At 43.7% G+C, this 27,947-nt stretch overlaps 1 protein-coding gene across 1 annotated transcript; it reads left to right on the top strand.

The window, feature by feature from the left end:
* The first annotated feature begins 9,222 nt into the window (after nucleotides 1-9,222).
* Nucleotides 9,223-27,664, top strand: zgc:109982 (uncharacterized protein LOC553564 homolog). The gene is made up of 6 exons (XM_060829600.1): nucleotides 9,223-9,319; nucleotides 10,204-10,365; nucleotides 17,957-18,136; nucleotides 18,300-18,393; nucleotides 20,871-21,054; nucleotides 27,428-27,664. The coding sequence occupies exons 1-6, from the start codon at nucleotides 9,223-9,225 to the stop codon at nucleotides 27,662-27,664; spliced, it is 954 nt and encodes a 317-aa protein (XP_060685583.1).
* Nucleotides 27,665-27,947: the final 283 nt, after the last annotated feature.

The raw sequence follows: 27,947 nt of genomic DNA, 5'->3' as shown, positions 1-27,947 counted from the left end.
ATATCTAATAGCATCAATGCCACGTACAAACACACATAACTATAAAATTACAACTCCAACAGATTACAGTTAAGTATAATAACATAGCAAGGAAGACAACCCCGCTCCCAGAGGCAAAAGTAAAGTAGAATAAAGTATCCATTTCTCCCCACGGAGTGTGGGAGAGGCAAGCCAACGTAAATTGTCTCTTACGATTTATTTAACCGAGTCTAAAAGTTTCTTGGCCTCTTCCGATGATCTAAAATTATACTCGGATCCTTCGTGGGTAAAGCATAACGTCGCTGGGTAGCGTAAGGTGTATTGAATATCTAAGTCCCTTAAACATTTCTTCACCTCATCAAACGCCTTCCTTCTTCGTGCCAAAGCCGGGGAGAAGTCCTGAAATAACATAATCTTGGATCCTTCATGAATCATAGCTTTAGGATCCTTTCCAAGCTTTCTGGAGGCATCCAGGAGTATCTGCCTCTCCCTATAACTCTGCAGCCGGAACAGGACCGGGCGTGGGCGCTGGTTTGGGCCAGATCCGCGTACTGCGACCCGGTAGGCCCACTCCACCCTTACCCGGTCAGTTTCAGCCCCCAGGTTTAAAAGCTGGGGCAGCCATCGCTCCAGAAATACTACTAACTGTTCTTTCCCTTCTTGCTCTTGAAGGCCCAGCAACCGAATATTTTTTCTCCGATTTCTGTTGTCAATATCATCGATGTAAATTTCAAAGGCCCGGACTCTCTGCTCCAGAGCTCGCACCTGTTCTGCAGCTGTTTGAGCTGCAGCCTCGGAGGTCGTGGCCTTTAGTTCCGCCCCCTCCACTCGGCCCTGCAGCTCCTCCATGGTTTGATTCTGTTTCTGCAGCTTTTCTTCGAATGCATTCCATCTCTGTCGGGATTCTGCGATGAAATTGACGAGTGTCGATTCCAATCTGGCAATCATCTCTATAAGGCCTGTTTTTACATCAGCTGCAGCCGGAGGAGAGGAGGGAGGGGGAGGGGTCTTTGTTTTCTGAGAGCTGCGGGGTCCCTTTGATTTACTCATTATCCACTCAGTATTAGACTATTTAAATATAATATTCAGCAGCTAATTAAGATTAAAGAAATTTTTTGGGTGGTTTGGCAATTGTGGTGGGGGCAGGAAACTCACTTTACCCAGGTTTTGGGAAGGGCTCTGTAGACTCAGACTTGCTGAGTCGCCGCCATCTTGGATCTCCCCAGTGACCTGTTTGACTGAATAACAAATTAGAATGCAAATAATCCCAGTAAACTTCTACAGGACAGCATTGTTATTTCATCTTTGTTGCATTTGAATTTAATGCAAGTGTCCTTTAACATAATGTTGGACATTGGCTACTGTTTGCATAATGATAAGCCACAGTATCTAAATGTGTAACTGCAAATGTTGCAATCCTTTCTTGGGCAACTTTCCATCCTGTGAAATGACTGTTTATTGGCTGATCGTGGTAAACATTGACTCAGGAACCTCACTCTGTCAGCCTCTGATGCATTTGCTGCAGAGAAAGACTAGTGTCTGTTTTATCTGGGTCTCAATCTTAGAGTAGAATAAAGGGTAGGCACAATGTTGAGGGCCAAAGGGCCTGCACTCTGCTGTACTGTGCTCTGTTCTGGGTCCTTCTTGACCAGATGAGCTTTTTGTTTCTGCTCATCGCTTCCAGTGTCATTTCAAACCATCAGCTTCCACAGGCATCAATGACTGTTTGCTGTTGTCAGTATCAATGCCTGATATCCTCAGCCTCATTTGTAGGTTTCTAGTCAACATCTTGATATCCAAAAGCCAGTTCATCACAGACAAAGCTTTTACAGTTATGTCTGCCATCTATCTGAGGGACAAATGCTGAGTCTTGTTGTTTTGACAATGAGCATAGATATTTTTCATCAGCCTGGTTGGGTGGTACAGTGGCTCAGTGTTGGCGCTGCTGCCTCTCAACACCAGTGACCCAGATTCAATTCCACTCGAGGGCAACTGCCTTGTGTGTTTGACTCAGTTTGCACATTCTCCCTGTGACTGCATGGGTTTCCTCTGAGTGTTCTGATTCCCTCCCACAATCCCAACGATGTGCATTTTCGGTTGATTAGAGACCCAGGGAGACAGTCGGTAACTATTGCAAGAATTGAATGACATCATAGGTTCTAAAAAGAGACAATGCAAGATAGCAGACGATGACACATCCCTCCCAGATCGTCTCAATGCCTTCTTATGCTTGCTATGAACTGAATTTCGGCAGAGAGGTAACACCTATTCTGACAAGTCCTGACGAACTTATCCCAACAGTCACTGCATCAGAAGTCAGATCAGTTCTTCTTTGTGTGAATCCAGGGAAAGCGATGGGACCAGATGGAGTACCAGGTCGTGCACTCAGAGCATGCACAGATCAACTGGCAAAGGTCTTCTCAGACACCCTCAACCTCTCCCTGCAGCAGGACACTGTCCCTGCCTGTTTCAAGAGGGCCAACATCATCCCTGTGCCGAAGAAGGCTCATGCAGCATGTCTCAATGACTACCGCTCTAACCTCACTGGTCATGAAGTGCTTTGAAAGGCTGGTCATGGCAATAATCAACTCCAGCCTCCCCACTACTCTTGACCCACTCCAATTTGCCTATCGGGCCAATAGATCCACATCAGATGCCATATCACTTGCCCTTCACTCCTCCCTCAAACACGTTGACTCCAAGAACAGCTATGTAAGAATTCTACGCATTGACTACAGTTCAGCCTTCAACACTATTATCCCCTGGAGACTGATTACTAAACTTCGTGATCTTGGACTAAGCCCCACTCTCTGCAACTGGATCCTCAGTTTCCTGTCCCACAGGCCACAATCAGTGAAGATTGGGGACAATATTTCATCCTCACTAAAACTCAACACTGTAGCCCCCCCAGGGGTGTGTACTCAGCCCCCTACTGTACTCACTGCATACCCATGACTGTGTCACCAAATGCCAGACTAATGCCATTTACAAGTTTGCTAGTGACATCACCATAGTCGGTCGAATCTCAGATGGCGACGAAACAGACTAAAGACAGAAGGTGGAAGATCTGTAAAAATGGCACACTGAGAACAACCTAGCTCTCAATGCCAGCAAAACCAAGGAACTCATTATTGACTTTCAGCAGGATGTTACTCATGCCCCACCTACACATTAACAGTGCAGAGGTGGAACGAATGGAAAGTATCAAACTCCTGGGAGTGGTCATCCACAACAAGCTTTCCTGGTCTCTTCAAGTGGATGCACAGGTTACAAAGGTCCAACAACATCCCTTCTTCCTCAGGCAGCTGAGGAAATTTGACATGAGGGCAAATGCTCTTGCCAACTTTTATAGGTACGCCATTGAGAGCATTCTGTCTGGATGTATCACTACCTGGTATGGCAACTGTACTAACCAAGTTTGGAGATAGTTATAGAGAGTGGTGAACATGGCCTGGACAATCACAAAGACCAACCTCCCATCTATAGAATCCATCTACCAGGCCCACTGTCAAGGAAAGGCTGCCAGCATTCTCAAAGATCCATCCCACCCTGGCAATACGTTTCTACAACCTCTATCACTGGGGAGAAGGTACAGAAGCCTGAATACACACACCAGCTGATTTCAAAACAGTTTCTACCCTACTGTTGTTAGAATACTGAGTGGACTCACAAACTCTTCACATTTGCCTGTACCTGTGTTTTGTTTTTGCTGCTGTTTACCTATTATTTACTTATCTATGCTACTTAACTCTGTGATTTGCCTGTATTGCTCGCAAGACAAAGCTTTTCACTGTGCCTTGGTACACGCAACAATAAATTCAATTCAATTCAACTGCCTATGCTAAATGGGCCACAGTGTCCAAGGTGTGTAGGTTAGGTGGATTTGCCATGGGAAATATTGGGCTACAGAGTAAGGGGAGGGAGTGGGTCTGGGTTGGATGGTCTTTGGAAGGTCAGTATGCACTTGATGACCTGAATGACCTGCTTCTACACTGTAGGAATTTGATGATTTCTGTACCTCCAGGCCACCTGAGACCTGAATCCGAACCTCTGGCTCTTAGGCCCTTATTTGAAAGGCTTAACTGTCCAATCCTTGGATCAAGGGCTGGGAAGAGGATGCTGGAGGTGGGGCTAGAATGCCTGAGATCTGGAATCTGGAGGTTTGGAATGACAGTGTTGAAGTCGGAGGCTCAAGGGCTAAGGTGGTGAGTCAGAAGGCTTCTGAGGAAGGTCGGAGGCCTGTCAGGGAGCAATAGTGGACTCAGAGATTTATAGGAGCTGAATCAGAGACAGGGTGCAGAGTGTGAGGAATGGTTCTGGTTTGGCAATCGATCACAGCAGTTTTCTTACAAAGACAGGTAGATAGAAGAGAACTTATCTCCTCATTCCAACAGTTCCTTGTCTGGGTTTAGCTGCCAGGTTTCGCAGGTTAACCCTGCCACTCACAGCTAAATTTACAATTGTGATCACAAATGAGACTCCCAGACACATTGTGGTTATTAAAATGCCAACCCACCTCCTTGAAACCAGGCAGTCACTCAGTTAAGTGGGTAACTCAAGGGAATTCAAAACGCAGACAGTCAAACTTGACAAAAAAGTTAGAGCTGAGCGCAAAGATGAACTGTAACCCATGTTTAATTGCCCTCTGGTGGTGAGCTGCCTTCTTGAACCACGGCAAACCATTTGGTGGAGGTAGATCTGCTAGGGAAGGAGTTCTGAATGACCTGAAGGTAGTAAAAAGATGAAGGTGCTAAAGATTTCACTGCAGATTTCAAAGGGTTCTGGCATGCTCTGTCACAAACCTTACCTACTATGTTGCCATGGAATAAGGAGATCAATTTGAACAGCCTTGGAGAGCAGCCAATTATCTCCATCAACTTAAAAGACTTGCCATTGTTCACATAATCCAATGCCCTGGAGAGAACAGTTAAGGAATTATATCATGGTCTCCTTAGTTCACAACATTTCTTTTGTAGCTGCCACTATAAAGGATCATGTTCAGTTGCAAATCTTCCAGTTTTGAAACCATCCTGGGATACAGGGTAGATGTGTTGAGCCAGGAGTTTCCATGTGACATGGGTGAGTTCTTGTGTCATGCTGAGAATCACTGGTAGTTGCTGGAATCACTGCGGTCACCCTTGTTTAGATTAGATCAGATTCCACACAGTGCGGAAACAGGCCCTTTGGCCCAACAAGTCCATACCGACCCTCCGAAGAGTAACCCACCCAGACCCATTCACCTACTCCCTTACTAATGCACCGATCACTATGAGCAATTTAGCATGGCCAATTCACCTGGCCTGCACATCTTTGGACTGTGGGAGGAAACCAGAGCAAACCCACACAGACACAGAGAGAATGTGCAAACTCCACGCAGACAGTGACCCAAGGCTGGAATTGAACTCATGTCACTGGTGCTGCGAGGCAGCTGTGCTAACCACTGAGCTACTGTGGCACCATCTTGTACAGGTAAACTTTTTGTATCATACATATCCAAGAGACCTGCCCCCTCTCTCCAAACGTTGTGCAGATGCTGCAGGTTTCTCATTCCTGCTGAGTCCAGATGTCCAGCATCATCTACAGGCGCTTTGCCCATGGCTAGTGGCTCAATAGTTACACCCAGCTCTTACACTGTGGGTTTGCCACCTGTCATGCCAGGCGAAAGTGAGGACTGCAGGTGCTGGAGATTAGAGTCAAGATTAGAGTGGCGCTGGAAAAGCACAGCAGGTCAGGCAGCATCCGAGGAGCAGGAAAATCGATGTTTCGGGCAAAAGCCCTTCATCAGGAATGAATCCTCGGATGCTGGCTGCATTGCTGTGCTTTCCCAGCACCACTCTAATCTGTCATGTCAGACAGCCTCTCTGTGGTGACCTCCATGGTGCTCCCTGTAAAGCAGAAGGCAAGGCTAGAGATCCCTCCAAGTGTTTGTTGCATTTGGTGATGATCTCCTGTGACTTTGTTTTCAAGGGATGGAGCTCTTATCGTTTTGATCTCTCCATAAGTACCCTTTGCATTCTGGGTCTTAAAAGACAGCTGGAATTTTGGACAAGCTTTTAGCCAGAAACTATTGATGCAACAATTTGCTGGGATTTACTCTGATTAACTCTCAGTGCAGCTTGGAGATAAGGAATCCTGCAGTCAGTTCCTGACTCCCCAGAGCCTATCCAGTGATACCCATCTCCTATGAACGAATAATAAAATAAAAAAAGGCAGTCATACTTTATGACCACACCTGCATTACAATCGCCCACTCGATAAAAATGCTCTGAGATAGGGAATCAGATTTTTCCTTTGTACTGGAGAACAGTATCATTGTACAGATGCTCATGAAGCTAACAGTGCTATTAGTGTTGAGAAATTGATGGAGAGCACAGGTTCTGAAATGTTTATGGGAATTTCTATCAGTGAGAGTATTGAACTCCACTCAGTTAGGCCCACACCCAACTCACAAGTTTCCCCCTGAAGTCTTCCCCTGCCAGATCAATGTGTAATGTTTGTTTCCCAGTGATCCACTTTCAGATCTTGTAGAGAAGCTACGTCAATGTTCAGTCTACCAAGTTCAGCAACGATCACTGTTGTCTTATTATTCAGCCATGATGTGGAGGTGCTGGTGTTGGACTGGAGTGGACAAGGTCAGAAGTCAGACAACATCAGATTATAGCCCAACAGGTTTATTTGAAATCACAAGCTTTCAGAATATTGCCTTTTCATCAGGCGAGGTTCACACTGAAAGCTTCTGATTTCAAATAAACTTGTTAGACTATAATCTGACTTCTGACCTAATTATTCAGCAGCTGACCAAATCCAAGGTATCTCTCAATCCTGTGTACCTAGCCCTGACATTCCAGTTTGCCATACATTGGCACTTTGTCTTTTTTGCTTGTTTGCCTAGTGAGTTGGATTCTGCCCATTTGTTGAGCAGATACTCTCAGTTGGAGTGACTTCTCCAGGTGAAAGCTTGGGCAAGATTTTTGGAGACCATGGGTGCTCAGACTTCACTTCCCTCTCTCGACCACTCGAGTTGAGCCCAAAGAAATACAAAGCACAGTGTTCAGCATCAGCTTGGTTGCAGGCTTTGTCGAAAAGTTGACGTATCACAGTGCATCCTTGGGCTCAGCTCCAACTTTTTTTGCAGATTTGAAACTTTAATATTTATTTCTCCCAGGAATCACATTTGGATTTCCCATTTTGAATTTAACTAGTTGGGAGGTAGGGTTTAACCTTCGAAAGGATTCTTGGTTTGAGGAATTGAATTCCTCTCTATCTGCCTGCTGGGTCCATTGTGCCTGAGTAAGGAAGCTGCTGTGATTGATTACCTGCCCAGAACCATTCCTGCTAATGAATCCCCAGTCTCTGATTCACCTCAAACATACCCAAGTGCACCCTATTACCCTCTTCCAGGTCTCTCACCTTGCCCAGTAGCTCCCTAATACACCACCTGAACCCCCAACTCTCAGCCTCCAACCATTTTAACAGCCCCCCAGGCCTTCAATTCCTAAGCCCCATTCCCAGCCTCCTAGCAAAATCTCCTGGATCCAAGGATTAGACTACACCCACCTAATGTGTGACTAGACAGCTAACTAGGTCTTGAAAATCAATTACCCCAACTCAGAATCAGCCATTCCAACCAGGATTGACCCCCACAGCCTTGAAATCACCCATTAACCCAAGATTGAATGCCTCTCTTGTGAGTGACACTTTAATCAACTATAGTGTGGCTATCATAGCAGGTCAGAGATTAGCAATCCTGCAGTAAGGGCTCCCCAAAGCCTGTCCATCACCTACAAGGCACTAATCAGGAGTGTGATTGAAATCTCCCCACTTGCCCCGATGGGTGTATCTGCAATAACGCTGCTGTTCCCATTTCTGTGATCAGAGGGATCATCTCTGAAACAGATGGCCAATAAAGGATTCCACTGATATAAACCATCCCAATCCCTATCCTCATTCCATGCCTCTGATGGGACAGGTAAGTTAAAATCCAATCCACTATTTCAAATGAAAGGTCACTGACCCAACATGTTAACAGGTTGCCCAGCATAGTCTTTTTGTTTTAATTCCAAATTTCCAACCTCTGCTGTATTTTGCTTTTGAACTTGCATTGGCATATGCATTATCAAAGAATTTTGTTCCATATCATTGCCTGCGATGCTTTCTAATGTGCTTAGTTTGTCAAAGCTATCCTTTACTGACCATCTGTTTCAGAGATTATCCCTCTGATCACAGAAATGGGAACTATCCAGGACAAAGCAGCCTATTTTATTGGGACCATACCCACAAGTATCCACTGCCTCCAACATCAAAGCTCAGCAGCAGCAGTGTGTACAATCTACAAAATGCACTGCAAATATCTGCCAAATATCCTCAGACAACACCTTCATGACCACTTTCATCTTAAAGGGCAAAGGCAATAGATACATGGGACACCACCATTCACAAGTTCCCCTCCAAGTCACTCGCTATCGTGACCGAGAAATACTTTGCTGTTCTTTCACTGTCGCTGGGTCAAAATCCTGGAATTCCATCCCCAATGGCATTGTGGGTCAACCCACAGCAGGTGGACTGCAGCAGTTCAAGAAGGCAGCTCACCACCACCTTCTCAAGGGCAACTAGGGATGGGCAATAAATGGTGGCCAGCCAGAGATGTCCACATCCAATGAGAAATTATAAAAGAGTTGTGGCCCTACCTGTCCTTATGGTCTCCTCAGAAATGCTCCCCATCCAAGTGAATGCCAAGTCTGTCACTCAGATTGGTATCAATGTAGGGAACTTGATAACACATCTTGCAATTGAAACCCTGGCTTCTGGCTTCCTTCGATTCCACTGATATAAACCACCCCCAGCCCCATCTCCATCCTATGCCTCCGATGGGACAGGTAAGTTAAAATCCAACCCAATATTTCAAATGAAAGGTCACTGACCCAACATGTTAACAGGTTGCCCAGCATAGTTTTTGTTTTAATTCCAAATTTCCAACCTCTGCTGTATTTTGCTTTTGAACTTGCATTGGCATACGCATTATCAAGAATTTTGTTCCATATCATTGTCTGCGATGCTTCCTAATGTGCTTAGTTTGTCAAAGCTATCCTTTACTGGCCATCTGTTACAGAGATTATCCCTCTGATCACGGAAATGAGAACAGCAGTGAGTACTGCGTCAGGCTCACTGGAGATAAAGTGGCCTCCGGGGTGGCTCATACCTGGATAATTTCTCTTCCCTAGGACAGGAAACACAACTCACAGAATGGCTCAAAAAACTGTCTTGATTACTGGCTGCTCCTCAGGAATTGGCTTGGCCATAGCCTCTAAACTGGCCAAGGATGATAAGAAAAGATTTATGGGTGAGTTTCAAGCATACAGGTTTGTCTCTCAGAGAGACAGATACAATATTATGAATAGAAAGCAGGGAGAAGGAGAGGTACAAACGAACTTGAAAACATTTAGCCTGAGCAGGAGTAGAAAGAGGGACAGAAAGAGATTGGATAATGTCACGGGATGCCATGTGGTAGAGTAATAGAGACAAGAATAGAGAGAGTGTTAGTGTGGAATGGCTGAAAATATAAATAAGCTGGAGAAAGAGCTAGGAAAAAGATTGGTAAGCAGGATAGAGTAAAGAGAATGTGAAGGGGAGGGATGTGAGCAAAAATAGAAGAGTGAGTACATGCAGAGAGAAAGTGGGATAAAGTGAAGGGCAAGGCAGAGGGAAAGGAACAGAGCTCAAAGCAGTGACTGGGATTATGAAGTTGAGCAGGAATTGAATGTGCAAGGTTGAAGGTTCCATTACAACATGGAAAAAGTATAAAGTATCGGAAGTTGGATTTTCTCAGATGCTTTTGAAAGTATGTTCACACCCACTGGAGTACAAAATGAAAAACAATACATGATGCTATCATTCAGGCTGATTTACATTGTATGTGGCAGTGTGAGGAAATAATAGGGAAGGAATGCAAATCTCTGATTGTTGGCCGTTTATAATGATGTGTTAGCCTGAATGTACTCAGCAGACAGTCAATTCAAGCTGCAAATACAGTCAAGGAAATGATTACAGGAAATTGTTTGCATTTCTGAGACATGATAACCTTGACAAGCCATAACTTTTAGTGTTAAAAGTATTAAATGTGCTGGAAAAGTTTTGGTTGTTGAGTTTTTTAGAGCTTTGTCTAATGAGGAATCTGAGACCTGTACCTGCTGTTTGTACTTTCATTATTTGTAAATCCATTTGCAGTCTATGCCACGATGCGGAGTCTGGGTAAGAGACAAGATCTTGTGGATACTGCCGGAAGTTCACTGGGCAAAACACTGGAGATTAAACAATTAGATGTTTGTTGCGAAAAGTCAATCCGTGACTGTATTAGCAGTATTCCCAACAGGAAAATCGATATACTTGGTAAGGATATTTAGTCTTAAAATGATTCGGAAATAATTTGTTGGACTGGATGTGGAGAAAGTTAACTCAATATAGAATTCAAGAGAAAGTTACTTTCTCATTAAGCTTTTAGAGTGTGGAAATTGCAAGTACAATTCTGCAGCTGATACCTACAATGCCTCATGCCCAGATTTTAACTGCGAGATCTGTTTCTATCTCATTTAATGCAACCGTAGAGCCACACAACATGATGGAGAGTGTTTGCAGTGTGAAGATGGGACCTCTTGCTTATTGGTCACTCCTCCCAATACTGTTATAGATGAATGCACTTGTGCCAGGTAGATTGGCAAGGGCATGGTCAAGCAGATTCGTCCCTCAAGTTTATTCGCTCACCACATGCAAGGGTCCAGATAAGCAGCTTTAGGATTAGTCAACTCCATCTGTTGTAAAGCCATCAAGACACTCTTGGTAGTAAATGGAGAAGTCCCAGCCACAGTACATTGGGCAGAATTAAACTGCCACCACTGGAATGAGGACAGTGGCAGTGTGGGTGGGGAGAATTGGCCGGGAGTACCACATTGAATTCCCAGTGTCAGGAAAGCTGTCACTTGTTAAAATGGCACTGACCTGAAGATTAACTGTGAGCTGGGCTGCCCTCCCACACTGCCAGAAGACTGTCCAAAATACTCTGTCAGTTTGTCAGTGGTCTCTTGGAATATGGGGAAAAGGTGTTATCCCTCATTGACAGGCAGTCAGTGCCTGATTGAGAACTCAACATTGGGCGTGAAGGTTCAACCCATGTCTGAGCCTCCAAATCCCTCTGTGATCCTTCTCTCCTGCTCCCTGTGAAACGTACCCTGCCTTCATTCACCTTTGGTCTGATACTTCATCGATCCTAATGCTCTGCTGGGTGCATTATCAGCAGCCACCACTGTTGTGTCCCATGCTGAGGTGGATGCTGTGTGGGTTTATTCTAGCCCTCATTCAGAGGGATGTTCAGAATTAATTGCTACTTGCTTGTAACCACTTTCAAGTCAATCGGGTTACAAATATGTCCTTCCCTAAAGGACATTAGTAAACCAGCTGAGATTTCACAACAATGCTAGTTTCCATTACTGATGAGATTTCATTCCAGATTCATGATTTAATTACATTAAAGTTCCCCAGATGGTGGGGTTGTGAGATTTGTCTCTTGATCATTAGTCGAATGACACTACCACAATATTAGTGTTGTCAGTGCCATTTACTGATCTTGCTTCTATCTCCCTTGGTACCTCTACATAAAAGAATTCAATTGGTTTCCATTTCAAAAATTTCAACTGACCTAGCCTCAAAAGGTTTTGCAGAGGTCAAAAATTCCCTTCTCTGTTGAAATTATCAGACAGCTTATCCAAGATCTGATACTGGGCGACAAGAAATATCCTTTAAATATATATTGGAAAACAATTATTATTTCCTTCAGTCTTTACCACACAATGCTGCCCACCCTGCAGCTTTTGGCCACGTCTGCATCATCAGTGAGACCATCTATTTCCCCAGTGCAACATCAGTGACCCTCTCTTCACCTCAGTTCACCTGCTGTAGAATCTGTTCTGCATGTCTTTGCTATGTTTACTATATTTCAACACATTCCTGTCAACCTCTTCCCCTTGGGTAAATTTGAGGTGATTTGTAACTATGTTGTAGGTTGCATTGTTCTGCCAGCACTCTCTGTCACTTTATTCATACTGAATCCAAGAGAAGCATTGTTGCAATTTAAAATTCTCAAACTGTTATTTCTAAATCCCCTACATGGCTTTACTCCTCCCCATTTCTGTAATCTCTTCCAATCCTTCTGTTATAGATGAATGTACTTCTGCTCCTTTAACTCAACTGCAGTTTCTCTACCACTGAAAGGGCCTGTCTGCACCCTTTCATTTAAACCACCCAAAATAAATTGATTGAAGTGATTGTCTTGTTACTTAAACAATGGTTAAAACCACAGTGAACTTTTAACATTAACTTCAAACTGCAGCCTTGTTTGTCCCAGAGTTTCCTGTCCTTTAATCAAATCCTCATAATTTCCTTAAATAATGTTAGAATTTCCACACATTTATCACCTTTGACAACTTACTTAAAAGACATTTGTTACTGAAATTACTAAACAATATTTTATCTCTTCTGTGGATTTGCAATTGTGGTATGTGTTCTGAAATCTTAATTTTTTGTTGGTGTGACAGTAGATTTTCTGTGCTGAATTTGCACCTGCAGTGTTATATATTCGGAGCAGATGAATCTAATTTGACATTGGTCACATATTAATGACGGAAATGCCTACAGATTCATCTGAGGGCTGAAGGTATTAAATTATGACGATAGCTAGGATAGATTAGGTTTGGGTAGAGAAGATTAAATGACGATCTAATTGACAGTTTAAGGTGATTAAAGGATTTGATGCATACATGGTGCAGTTCACTCGGGGAGTCTGCATTGTTGTGGCAGGATGCACTTTTACACAGAAACATAGAAAGTAATGGCTGGATTAGGCCATTCGGCCCTCCCAACCTGCTCCATCATTCAGTATATCATGGCTGATCATCCAACTCAGTACGTTATTCTCCCATACTGATACTCCAACTCAGTATCCTGTCACCAGAACATAACCTGGGTCTCTGGATTAATAGTCTGGCAAAAGTACCACTCGGCCTTTTGCCTACCCAATGGACACCAATGGGTGTGACATGCATCAAATAGGAGGCAGCTAAAGATACATTCTTGGAAGGCACTTGAGTTAGTGGTGCAGAAAAGCCATTGCAAGTCACTGTGACTGTGAGGTGATAGATCAGAACAGAACCTCAGGTGAGACCAAACCCACTTGGTTGATTGCAGTGGAAAGGTGCTGGAGTAGGATGGCGTAGTATATCAAAGGCACAAGGAAGGGTGTGAAGAATGAGAAGGAATAGTTTATCTTTGCCTCAGTCACATAGGAGGTCATTTATGACTTTGATAATAAGAGCTGTTTTAGTGGAGAAACTCAGCAGGTCTGGCTCTTCAAACCCTTCTGAACAAGGATTACTGGACCCAAAACGTTAACTCTGCTTTCATGCCACAGATGCTGCCAGACCTGCTGAGTTTCTCCAGCAATTTCTGTTATTTTCTTTCGGATTTCCAGTGCTTGCTGTTCTTTGTTTTATTTTTGAGTATTGTGACACAGGTGGAAAACTGATTGGAGGAGTTCAAACATGGATTTCTGGGAAAAGTGGGCATGGATTCAGAATATTGACAGCGTGTTCAGGACTTTGGAGAAGAAAGGGAAGTTGGATTTGGAGTAATAGTTTGCAAAGAGTAAGGAGATTCAGAATTACCTTCTAAAGGAGAGGACAATGAAGGCAGTTTCAAGAGGGGGTGAACAGTTTATGGGAGTGAGAACCATTAAAAGTATTGGCTAATATGGGAATTAGGATGGGATCTTGGACAGTCAGCAGGTTAGTTGGAGCTGGATTCGGATCCCATGGACAAGCTGAGCTTTAAGAGAATGGCACTGACATGCAGGAGCAAGTAGAGAAAGGAACTATCACAGGGTTAGGTCAGAGGATCCTTAAGCAAAGAACAAAGAAAATTACAGCACAGGAATAGGCCCTCCGGCCCTTCAAGCCTGCACCTATTCATATCCTCGATCTAAACCTGCCATTTATTTTCTAAGGATCTGTATCCCTATACTCCCTGTCCATTCATGTATCTGTCTAAATATATCTTTAATGATACTATCATTCCTGCCCCTACCAACACCACTGGCAACACATTCCAGTCACCCACCACCCTCTGTGTAAAGAACTTTGCACGTATATCTCCCCTAAACTCTTCCCCTCCATCTTTGAACTCGTGACCCCTAGTAATCGAGTCCTCCACTCTGGGAAAATGTTTCTTGCTATCCACCCTGTCTACACCTCTCATGATGTTGTAGGCCTCAATCAGGTCTCCCCCAACCTCCTTCTTTCCAATGAAAATAATCCTAATCTACTCAACCTCTGCTCATAGCTAGCACCCTCCAAACCAGGCGACATCCTAGTGAACCTCCTTTGCACCCTCTCTAAGGCATCCACATCATTTTGGTAATGTGGTGACCAGAACTGTGTGCAGTATTCCAAATGTGGCCGAACCAAAGTCTTATACAACTGTACTCAATATCCCATCCATATGCCTTCTTGACCGTTCTATTGATCTGTGTTGCCACTTTCAGGGAACAATGGACCTGAACACCTGATCTCTCGGTACATCAATTTTCCATTTATTGTATAGATCACACTGGAATTGCAGCTTCCAAAATGCATCACCTCACATTTATCCGGATTGAGCCCATTTGCCATTTCTCTGCCCAACTCTCCAATCTATGTATATTCTGCCATATTCTCTGACCGTCCCCTTCACTATCTGCTACTCCACCAATCTTAGTGTCATCTGCAAATGTGCTAATGAGGCAACCTACACCTTCCTCCAAATCATTTATGAAAATCACAAACAACAGTGCTCCCAGTACGGATCCCTGTGGGAAACCAGTGGTAACAGGTCTCCATTTTGAGAAGCTCCCTTTCACTACTATCTGTCTCTTATTGCCCAATTAGTTCTCTATCCATCTAGCTAGAACACCCTGGACCCCATGCGACTTCACCTTCTCCATCAGCCTACCATGGGGAACCTTATCAAACCCCTTACTAAAGTCCATGTATATGACATCTACATTCCTTCCCCTCATCAACTGATTTTGTTACCTCTTCAAATAATTCTTTTTTAGATTAGATTCCCTACAGTGTGGAAACAGGCTCTTCGGCCCAACAAGTCCACACTGGCCCTCCGAACAGTAACCCACCCAATCCCATTTCCCTCTGACAAATGCACCTAACACTACGGGCAATTTAGCACAGCCAATTCACCTGACCTGCACACCTTTGGACTGTGGGAGGAAACCGGAGCACCCAGAGGAAACCCACACAGACACAGGGAGGACGTGCAAACTCCACACAGACAGTCACCCGAGGCTGGAATCGAACATGGGACCCTGGTGCTGTGAGGCAGCAGTGCTAACCACTGAGCCACTGTGCCGCCCCACGGTTTGTAAGACATGACCTTACCTGCACAAGACCATGCTGCTTATCACTGATAAGCTCATTTTCTTCCAAATAGGTACATATCCAATCCCTGAGTATCTTCTCCAGTAGCTTCCCTACCACTGACGTCAGGCTCACATGTCTGTAATTACCTGGATTATCCCTGCTACCCTTCTTAAACAAAGGGACAACATTAGCAATTCTCCAGTCCTCTGGGACCTCCCCTGTGTTCAAGAATGCTGCAAAGATATCTGTTAAAGCCTCAGCTATTTCCTCTCCCACTTCCCTCAGTAACCTGGGATCGATCCCATCTGGTCTTGGGGACTTGTCCACATTAATACCTAATAGAATACACAACACTTCCTCCGTCCTTACGCCAACTTGACCAAGCGTAATCACAGATCTATCCCTATCAACATCCGCCATGTCCCTGTACTTGGTGAATACTGATTCAAAGTATTCATTAAGAACCTCATCCACTTTCTCTGACCCCACGTATATCTTTCCTCCTTTGTCCTTGAGTGAGCCAATGCGTTCCCTCGTCACTCTATTGCTCCTTATATGTGAATAAAAGGTTTTTTCCTTACCCAGCTCGCTAAGGATATCTCATGACACCTTTTAATCACTAAGGATATCTCATGACATCTCATAACCCTCTTAATTCCTCATTTCAGATTGGCCCTGCATTCCCAATATCCTTCCAAAACCTTGTCTGTCTTCAGTTGCCTAGACCTTATGGACACTTCCTTGTTCCTCTTTGCTAGTGTCACACTTTCCCCTGTCATCCATGGTTCCTTAATCTTGCCATTTCTATCTCTCATTTTAACAGGAACATATCTCTCCTGAACCCTAATCAACCTCTCTTTAAAAGCCTCCCACATATTGAATGTGGATTTCACTTCAAAAAGCTGCTCCAAATCTACATTCCCCAGCTGCTGCCAAATTCTGGTATCGTTGGCCTTCTCCCAATTTAGCACTCCTCCTTTAGGACCACTCTCATCTTTAGAACATAGAACATAGAACAATACAGCGCAGAACAGGCCCTTCGGCCCTCAATGTTGCGTCCACCTGTGAACTATTCTCAGCTCATCCCCCTACACTATCCCAAAATCATCCATGTGCTTATCTAAGGATTGTTTAAATCTCCCTAATGTGGCTGAGTTGACTACATTAGCAGGTAGGGCATTCCACACCCTTACCACTCTCTGCATAAAGAACCTGCCTGTGATATCTGTCTTAAATCTATCATCCCTCAACTTGTAGTTATTCCCCCTTGTACACGCTGACGTCATCATCCTAGGAAAAAGACTTTCACTGTCTACCCTATCTAATCCTCTGATTATCTTGTATGTCTCTCTCAAATCCCCCCTTAACCTTCTTCTTGCCAATGAGAACAGGTTTAAGTCTCTCAGCCTTTCCTCATAAGACCTTCCCTCCAGACCAGGCAATATCCTGGTAAATCTCCTCTGCACCTTTTCGAATGCTTCCACATCCTTCCCTAAATATGGGAACCAGAACTGTACACGATATACCAAGTGTGGCCGCACCAGCGTTTTTTACAGTTGCAGTATGAGTATTTGTCCATGAGTATTCTAAAACTTATGGAGTTGTGATCACTATTCGCAAAGTAATCCCCGACTGAAACTTCAACCACCCGGCCGGGCTCATTTCCTAACACCAGGTCCATTATGGCACCTTCCTGAGTTGGACTACTTACATACTGCTCTAGAAAACTCTCTTGGATGCTCCTTACAAAAGCTTCCGTAAAGGAAGGTTGCTCTGTGGGCACCGTGAAATTAAGGAGATGGTGGAGGTAGCTGAGTGAAGATCTCAGTCTTAGAGGCAACAAAATGTCGGAGTTCCTTGTATTTGTCTGAGATGAAAATGGAGGAATCAAAAGGGATGGATTTACGACAATAGTTTGCTGCAGAGGTAAGGAGCGGGAGGTGTTCTTTGTATTTGGTGGTTTTGGCAAACAAGAACAGACCTGATAATGGCATGTCTGAATAAGGTGATGGTAATGGTTGCATGAAAAGTAAACAATTTAAAAATAAGCTTGCTAAAGTAGTTTTTTCGAAGGGTTTGGAAGGCAGACTGCATGATGTCAGGGCATGTCATCCCTTAAGAATTAGTTTGTTCAATCCACTGTATTATTCTGAAAGTTAAGTGGCTTACAACTCAGTGAAGATTGGAGAGTAAGTTTGCTGAAGAACATCTCTCAATGCTGATTTAAACAGGACATTTAAGGTCTGCAAATATGTGAATTTACATATATTTGCATTAGGTGAAAGTCAGGGCTGCAGCTGCTGGAAATCAGAGTCAAGAGTGTGGTGCTGGAAAAGCACAGCAGGTCAGGCAGCATCCAAGGAGCAGGAGGATCGATGTTTCGGGCAAGAGCACTTCATCAGGAATATTTACATTTATATATATATTTACATTATTATAATAATATATCAGCTTTGCTAAGTTAAAAACAAAAACTGAGTAGAAATGTGTGATTGTATAATTCTGTGTATTATCTCTTCCAGTTAGCAATGCTGGAATGGGGATGATTGGACCAATTGAGTGCCAGAGCTTGGAGGAGATGAAGAATGTTATGGACACCAACTTCTTTGGACTTGTTAGACTCCTTAAAGAAATCTTACCAGATATGAAGAAGAGGAAGAAGGGTCACATCGTGGTGATTAGTAGTGTGATGGGAATTCAGGGTATGATTTGCAATGTAATCACTTCAGTAATATGCCCATTGAGATCAAATTCTTGCATTGTCCATGTTCTATTTGATTCAATCTATGAATTAATTTCTCTTTCTTGAGTGGCGTTACTTTTCATAAGAAATTTCAGCTAATTGTCTATCTCTTTTCTTTTCAGGAATTTTGTTCAATGATATCTATGCTGCCTCAAAATTTGCAGTCGAAGGATTTTGTGAAAGTTTAGCAATTCAGGCAATAAAATTCAAATTGAAGTAGGTAACAATTGTGCTAACTTTGGGAAAAGACAGCTTTGAGTTAATTCTTGCCCAGTTATTACGTTTTTATGTATGTAGAATTGATTTAAATGATGCAGAAGACATTCAGATTATTACATTATATGGTTCATAAAAGATTCACAAGGATGTTGCCAGGGTTGGAGGATTTGAGCTATAAGGAGAGGCTGAACAGGATGGGGTTGTTTCCCTGGAGCGTCGGAGACTGAGGAGCGACCTTATAGAGGTTTATAAAATCACAAGGGGCATGGATAGAGTGAATAGACAAGGTCTTTTCCCTGGGTTGGGGGAGCCCAAACTAGAGGACAAAGGTTTAGGGTGAGAAGGGACCAATTGAAACAGAACCTAAAATGCAACTTTTTCATGCAGAGCGTAGTGTGTGTATGGAATGAGCTGCCAGAGGAAGTGATGGAGGCTGGTACAATTACAATATTTAAACGTCATCTGGAGGGGTATATGAATAGGAAGGATTTAGAGGGATGTGGGCCAAGTGCTGGCAAAGCAGACTAGATTAGATTATCTGCTTGGCATGACCGAGTTTGACCGAAGGATCTGTTTACATGCTGTATATCTCTATGACTCAATGACTCTATATCTGTCAGTGTATGCATTTGGTGATTACATAGGCAAATTTTCTATTTTATGTTTCCTATTATGTAAATAATGTTTATAATAGCTAAGGTGTCATTTCATCAGTCAGTTGTATACTCATGTTATCTATGAAAATCTTTCGCCACACTTTGCAGCTGAGTAAATGTCACTTACATTAGCTTCTGATCCAACTTTTTATTCATCAGACTACGCACATATTGACTGCTTACAAGGGGAGCAAGTTTGGTGTCGGGGTGGGTGGATGTGCTGCAGCAGTGGGTAGAAACCATTGCCCCCTTGGCTACTTGTGAACATCATTTATGGTAAACCTCCCAGAGTATATTTCCCCTCAGACCATCAGCCTCCTCTATGGAATATCCCTCATCTTACACTGGAACATTTCAGAGTCTAGGCTCTGAAAAGGAGACCTTACTGGACCCATATCTTCCCAACAGTGAGTTGAACGTTGACCTTTTCTCCCAATTAAATTACTAGGAAAACAATATCGTGTTTTGGGACAAACAAAAGGTCGGTCTGCCCCTCACTCCATTTATGAACTCAGTAGGACTCTGATTGCCACCAGTTGCAGAATAATGTGTTAAGTTATTAAAAATGTATAATAACTTGCATAACATTTATTTTCTCAAAACCTCCCAGATTGTGTCAGAAATAGCAGGATGCCATTTTGACACACAGGTGTAAAACTGGCATTCCAGAGTGGCCACTCATTCCAGTAAAAAAAAACTAATTTCCATTTTCATCAGATTCCACAATGGAAGCAGAGTTGGAGTGGCAAAATTTGATCCCCTGTGAAATTCCTTCTCACTTCAATATTAAAGTGTTGTCCCTTCACTCTAAGGCTGTGCCTTTGGGTCTCAGCCTCTCCTACTAGTGGTACACTCTATCCAGGTCCCTCAGAAGTCTGTACATTTCAATCAGATCCCACGCCCATTTCTAAACTCGATCGAGTACAGACCCAGAATCCTCAAGTACTCCTCATAATGACAAGCCCTTCTTTACTAGGATCATTCTTGTAAACCTCTTCTGGATCCCTCCATCACCAGAACATCCCTCCTTAAATATGGGGCCCAAAACTGCTCTTTCCTGCTGAGAGTGCAACACAGCAGAGTGTTCCTATTTTTGAAATTCTTCAAAACAAATGCCTCTCCTTAACCTTTGAAAAGTTATATCCTGAGTCTATGATTTTATGGCTGGAGTCATCTGTTCTCACTGGTGGAAGTGTATTTAATTCAGTTAGATGGCTCCATGCCTGAACCTTGCTGGAAAGATCACGTTCTGGGCGGGGAGGTCTATGATCTACCATTCTACCCCTCCCACTTCTCCGCCTCCCCAATGCCAATTGATTTGGGTTAGTTCTTCAGTGAAAGGCTCTGTGCTTGATCAAAGAGCTAGTCAGCAAGAATGAGGAAGCTGCTTGGAACTAACATTCCCAATGCCCCGCTCTGCCCATTTACCCTTGCAGGCAAACCCTCAGCACCCTCTGCCTGTGACCCCAACCCTGCGAACCCCTACACCATGTTCCATACTGTAGGGATTCTAAATTCTGTGAAAAATAGCATTTGTTATAGGGTATGGGAAATGGGTCTGGGTGGGATACTCTTTGGAAGGTTGGTGTGGACTTGTTGGGCCAAATGACCCAACACTGTTTCCATACTTTTGGGATTCTAAGCTTACCTTCACCTTGTATCATTCCTAAGTATGTGTTAACTGCAGCAGCCTCAGTCAAAATAATGATGGCAAAATGATTGAAGAGAATGAGTTACTCTGACCATACAGAAGCCTCTAACTGTCTAAGAAATAATTCATTGTTGGGAGTTTATCAATGACTTCTTTTAATTTGACAGCATCACACTGATTGAACCTGGCCCTGTGATCACTGAATTTGAAAAAAAGGTTTATGAAGAGGGATTGAAAGTGGATCTGTCTGCAGCTGACCAGGAAACGAGAGATATGTTTACAAATATTTACCTACGCAACTACAAGGACATATTTGTAAGCCTGGGACAAAGTGCTGATGATGTGGCTGAGGTACTAACAATTAAAGAAAAAAGCTTATCAAAGCTTACACTATATAAATCAATAAGAAGTGAAATCAGTTGAATGGAACTATGCCTGGAAGGAATAAAATCAGTGTTCTCCTTTCTCATGATTTTAAACAGAATTTTTAACATGCCCTTGACTTTGACAATGTATTACCTCGTGTCTTTTGTTATTTATTCACTGACAGGAAAGACTATCCCTAATTACCCTTGGGAAAGTGGTGGAGTGCTGACTTCTTAAAATACTGAAGTCCATATGTTGTAGTTACTGACCCAGTGACACTGAAGGCACAATAACACATTTCCAAGTCAGGATGGTGCCTAATGGGGAAACCAGAAGTCATGGTGTTCCCAGTAATAACTGAAAGCTGTAGGTTTTAATCCCGACCATTGCTGCAGTTTTTTTTGGAACACTAAGTGGTGTTCCTACTTTTAACTGCTCTTCCTGTACTCTCAGAAACCCTGCAAAGGAGCAGTCAAAATACAGTGAGTTAGTTAGCCACCCTTCTCTCTCTTCATCTGCCTGAGTGCAATTCTAAACTGTAGGTGTCAAAAACTGATGCTTGGAGCTTCTGGTTATACATGTGGATGCCAGTATCGGGACCAGATCTCCAAATTTAATCTGAAATTGGACTAAGGACATCAGGGCTAGGTCAAACCTGCTGGGAACAGAAGTCAGGAGATGTCCAGAAAAGTAAATTATTTGTTAAGTATCCTTCAAGGTCCATAAGAGCAGGGGACCCTCTCCAGTGCCCTCTAGAAAACATCAGACTTCCTCCAGTATGATCCCTGCTGTAGAAGTCAGGTCCCAGGATGAGATCTGGCTGGATAGATCATAATATGTTTTTATTTAGTTAGTTAACTTGGTGATCAGACACTGAGGTGTAGATAGGCTGATTAGAGGGGAGGCCATATTGGATTTGGTGCTTGGCAACGAACCAGGTCAGGTGTCAGATCTCTTGGTGGGAAAGCATTTCGGTGATATTGATCCCAACACCCTGACCTTTACAATAGTCATGGAGAGGGATAGGAGCAGATGATATGGGGAAGTATTTAATTGGGGGAGAGGGAATCACAATGCTACTAGGCAGGGACTGTGGAGCATGAATTGGGAGCAGGTATTCTCAGGGAAATGCACACGTCAGAAATGTGGAGGTTGTTTAGGGAGCACTTGCCTCAAGTGCTGGAGAAGTCTGTTCCACTGAAGCAAGGAAGAGATGGTAGGGTGAAGGAACCTTGGATGACAAGAGATATAGAACATCTAGTCAAGCAAAAGAAGGAAGCTTACTTAAGGTTGAGGAGGCAAGGATCAGACAAGGCTCCAAAGGGTTACAAAGCCACCAGGAAGGAACTGAAGAATGGACTTAGAGGAGCTGGAAGGGGCCATGAGAAAACCTTGGTGGGTAGGATTAAAGTAAACCCCAAGATGTTCTACACTTATGTAAGGAACAAGAAGATGGTCAGAGAAAGGGTAAGGCTGATCAGGGATAGTGAATGGAACTTATGCCTGGAGTCGGAGGAGGTAGAGGAGGTGCTTAATGGATACTTTGCTTCAGTATTCACTAGTGAGAGGGACATTGTCGTTTGTGAGGATGGCATGAAACAGCCTGATACACTCAAACAAGTTGATGTCCAGAAGGAGGGTGTGCTGAAGGTTTTGAAAAAGAGGATAGCTAAGTCCCCTAGGCCAGACGGTATAAACTTAACGTTACTACGGGAAGCAAGAGAAGAGATTGCTGCATCTTTGGCAATGATCTTTGCATCCTCACTGTCAACTGCAGTAGTACCAGATGATTGGAGGGTGGTAAATGTCATTCTCTTATTCAAGAAAGGGAATAGGGACAATCCTTGGAATTACAGTCAGTCTTACATCTGTGGTGGACAAGGTATTGGAGACGATTCTGAGTGACACAATTTATGCTTATTTGGAAAAGCATATCTTGATTAGAGATAGTCAACATGGCTTTGTGAGGGGCAGGTCATGCCTCAAGACTTGTTGAATTCTTTGAGGATGTGACAAAGCACATTGATGAAGGTGGAGCAGTGGATGTGGTGAACATGGATTTTAGCAAGGCTTTAGATAACGTTCCCCATGGTAGACTCATTCAGAAAGTAAAGAGACCTGGGATATGAGAAATTTGGCTGTCTGAATACTGAATTGGCTCGCCCATAGAAGACAGAGAGTGGTGGTAGATGGAAAGCATTCAGCCTGGAGCTTGGTGACCAATGGTGTTCTGGGACCTCTGCTCTTTGACATTTTTATAAATGACTTGGATGAGGAAGTGAAAGGGTGCGTTAATAAGTTTGTTGATGACACAAAGGCTGGTGGAGTTGTGGATCATGTGGAGGGCTGTTGGAGGTTGTAATGGGACATTGACAGAATGCAGAACTGGGCAGATGGAGTTCAACCTGGAAAAGCATGAAGTGATTCACTTTGAAAGGTTGAATTTAAATGCAGATTACATAGTTAAAGGCAGGATACGTGGAAGAACAGAGGGATCTTGAGTCCTTGCCACCCAAGTTGACAGGGTTGCTAAGAAACCGTATGGTGTGTTGGCTTTCTTCATTAGCTTTAAGAACCACAAGGTTATGTTACAGCTCTATAAAAATCTGGTTACACCACATTTGGAATATTGTGTTCAGTTCTGGTCACCTTATTATAGGAAGGGTGCAGCATCATTAGAGAGGGTGCAGAGGAGATTTACCAGGATGCTGTCTGGATTGGAGGGCATTTCTTATAAAGAAAGTTTGAGGAGCTAGGGCTTTTCTCATTGGAGTGAAGTAGGATGAGAGGTGACTTGATAGAGGTGTACAAGATGGTGAGAGGCAGAGATAGAGTGGATAGCCAGAAACTTTGTCCTAAGGTGAAAACGACTATCATGAGGGGGCATAATTTTAAGGAGATTGGAGGAAGGTTAAGGGGAGATGTCAGATTCTTTACACAATAAGATGGGTGAGCAGACTGCACTGCAAGCAGTGGTAATGGAGTCAGATACATTAGGGACATTTAAACTATTCTTGGATAGTAAAATGTAGGGTATGTAGGTTAGGTTGATCTTAGAATAGGATAATAGGTCGGCACAACCTATTATCAAGGGCAAAGGGCCTGTACCGTGCTGTACTGTTCTATGTTCAATGTTCTCATGAAGCTGCAGATTTTCCTCAGGCACAGAACAGATGTTTATGTCACAAAAAAAAACAAAAAGGGAAACAACAACCTATCTAGTGGACTGACATTTTTTACAGACACACCGACTCCCACAGCTACCTGGATTACACCTCTTCCCACCCTACCTCCTGCAAAAATGCCATCCCGTATTCTCAATTCCTCCACCTCTGCCGTACCTGCTCCCAGGAGGACCAGTTCCACCATAGAACACACCACATGGCCTCCTTCTTTAGAGACCGCAATTTCCATTCCCACATGGTTAAAGATGCCCCCTAACAGATTTCATCCATATCCCACACCTCTGCCCTCAAACCCCACCACGCCAACCGTAAAAAGGACAGAACAACACCCCCCCCCCCCGGTGCTCACCTTCCACCCCACCAGCCTTCGCATAAATCACATCATCCGCTGACATTTCCGCCGCCTCCAAACAGACCCCACCACCAGGGATATATTTAACTTCCCACCCCTTTCCACTTTCCATAAAGACTATTCCCTCCGTGACTAACTGGTCAGGTCCATGCGCCCCAACAACTCACCCTCCCTCCCTGGCACCTTCCCCTGCCACTGCAGGAATTGCAAAACCTGCACCCACACCTCCATCCCAGGCCCCAAAGGAGCCTTCCACATCCATCAAAGTTTTACCTGCCCATCCACTAATGTCATTTATTGTATCTGTTGCTCCCAATGGGGTCTCCTCTACACTGGGGAGACTGGACGCCTCCTAGCAGAGCGCTCTAGGGAACATCTCTGGGACACCCGCACCAATCAACCATACCGCCCTGTGGCCCAACATTTCAACTCCCCCTCCCACTCTGCCGAGGACATGCAGGTCCTGGGCCTTTTCCACTGCTGCTCCCTCATCATTCTACACCTGGAGGAAGAACGCCTCACCTTCTGCCTCAGAACACTTCAACCCCAGGTCATCAATTTCCCCATTTCCCCTCCCCCCATCTTACCCCAGTTCCAGCCTTCCAGCTCAGCACCATCCCCATGATCTGTCCTACCTGTCTATCTTCCTTTCCACCTCTCCACTCCACCCTCCTCTCTGACCTATTACCTCCATCCCCACCCCCATTCACCCATTATACTCTTTGCTACCTTCCCCCACCCTCCTCTCTGACTTATCACCTCCATCCCCACCCCCATTCACTTATTGTACTCTATGCTACTTTCTCCCCACCCCACCCCACCCCCTCATTTATCTCTACACCCTGCAGGCACCCTGCCTCTATTCCTGATGAAGGGCTTTTGCCCGAAACGTTGATTTTCCTGCTCCTTAGATGCTGCCTGACCTGCTGTGCTTTTCCAGCACCACTCTAATCCAGACTTGGGTTTCCAGCATCTGCAGTCCTCATTTTTACCTAGACAATTAGAATGATCTCACATCACACAGTAAGACACACTTTCCTAACACTCTATATTACAGAAACTCAAGTACAAAAAAATTATGGGGGTGAAAATGAATACTGCGGATGCTGGAGATCAGAGTCAAGATTGGAGTGGTGCTGGAAAAGCACAGCAGGTCAGGAAGCATCCAAGGAGCAGGAAAATCGACGTTTTGGACAAAAGCCCTTCATCAGGAATGAGGCAGGGAGCCTCTGGGGTGGAGAGATAAATGGGAGGAGGGTGTCCCACTCTAATCTTGACTACAGAAAAATTATGCCCCTAGCTCAACTCTTTAGGATTCTACCTAACACACTCTTGATGGCGTCTTTGTCTTGAGATGTGAAGACAATTTCATGAGTATTTTTTTCAAATCTGTCAACATGAATTTTTCATCAATCTGAAAACCTAAACTGCCTCAATTCTAACAATTTGAGAATTTCTAACCACGTTCGGTTTGGAAGTTACACAAACCTAATGTCTTTGCTGATATGATCTGTTCCCTGAATCCTTCCTCTAGGAGAGAAACTAGAGTGGCTTCTAAGCTCAACACTGGTTAGTTTTGACTGAATTACAAAAAAAAAGCTTGCTCATCCTGGATTCTTCTCAACTGAAAACAAACAAATGACTAGATTAGATTAGATTACTTACAGTGTGGAAACAGGCCCTTTGGCCTAACAAGTCCACACCGACCCACCGAAGCACAACCCACCCATTCCCCTACATTTACCCCTTTTACCTAACACTATGGGCAATTTAGCGTGGCCAATTCACCTGACCTACACATCTTTGGACTGTGGGAGGAAACGGGAACACCCGGAGGAAACCCACGCAGACATGGGGAGAATGTGCAAACTCCACACAGTCAGTCACCTGAGTCAGGAAATGAACCCGGGTCTCTGGCACTGTGAGGCAGCAGTGCTAACCACTGTGCCACCGTGCCGCCCATGACCTTAGACATTAACTCTGACAAAAGTGAGTACCGCAGATACTGGAGATCAGAGTCAAGATTAGAGTGGTGCTGGAAAAGCACAGCAGGTCAGGCAGCATCTGAGGAGCGGGAAAATCGAGGTTTCCCCCCACCTCCATCCACCTATTGCCCTCCCAGCTACATTCCCCCTCTCATTTATCTCTCCACTCCCCAGGATCCCAGCCTTATTCCTGATGAAGGGCTTTTGCCCAAAACATCAATTTTCCTGCTCCTTGGATGCTGCCTGATCTGTGTTTTTCTACCACTCTAGTCTTTACATGTTAACTTTACCTGTCATAAACATCTTTGTGTTAACACCACAGGGTTCCACAGTCACCTGCTTTTTGTCAAAAATGCTGGATTTAGTCAATGTTTCAGAAAGACTCTCTGACCTTTTTTAAAAGAAACACCTACACTGAAATAACCAACACCCAACTACATCTATTTTGAAATCCAAATTCAAAAGTTATAATAATATATGTATAGTATACACCTTGTAGATCTCTCCTCAAGTTGTTGTTTAATTATCTCAGGATTGGATTTCATATCCATGGACATTAGGACTATAGAGGAAAGCCTACCACATATACTGACACAATATTAACCAACTGGCCACTCCTTTTCACTCACTATAAAAATCAAAGCTGTATGATCATATTCAGGAGTAAGGATCACTTTGGTGTACAGTATTTCACTTGGTTACAAAAATCAAGCCTGGTACAGGAAGTAGGGAGAGCACTGATGAAATGTTTAGCTAGGAGAAAACCATAGTTAATAAACATAAAACATTAATTCATACAATTTCTAAATGATTTTGTCTTTCTTTTTATTGAACAGCACACCAAGAAGATCATTACCTCAGATAATCCGCCATTCCGTCATCAGACAAACACGCTTTACACTCCCATGACAACTCTGAAGTATGCTGATCCAAATGGAGATCTCCCCATTGACACCTTCTACAAAATGGTTTTCCATCATGATAAAGTTTTCCATGCAAGTCTCAATTTTATTAAATTGTTGAGATGGAGAAGCAAAAAAAGTTTTAATTTAGGAAAAGCGAATAGTAAATAATAGTCTTTATCTACCCTTGAATTTTAACAAATTAGAAATCACTTGTGAAAAATGAAAGCAGTTACTTCTATTCTTCAGCTGAGCTTCATGTTATAATTCATCACTTTCTCATGTATCTGTCGTATCTGATCAACAGCAGGTTGGGGAAACTGGGGTTGTACTCATTTAGAGTAAAGTAACTTGATATATCTACACAATACTGTGACAGGTTTAGATAATTCTAAGGAAGGTAAGCTGTTCCCATTAGCTGACCCCTGCCTTGTGGCAGCATAGTGGAGGTACA

Source organism: Hemiscyllium ocellatum, chromosome 9 (assembly GCF_020745735.1).
Source record: "Hemiscyllium ocellatum isolate sHemOce1 chromosome 9, sHemOce1.pat.X.cur, whole genome shotgun sequence".
NCBI classification, from domain to species: Eukaryota; Metazoa; Chordata; class Chondrichthyes; order Orectolobiformes; family Hemiscylliidae; genus Hemiscyllium; species Hemiscyllium ocellatum.
Note: the sequence above shows the minus strand (reverse complement) of the source record. Positions and strands in the feature narration are given on the sequence as shown.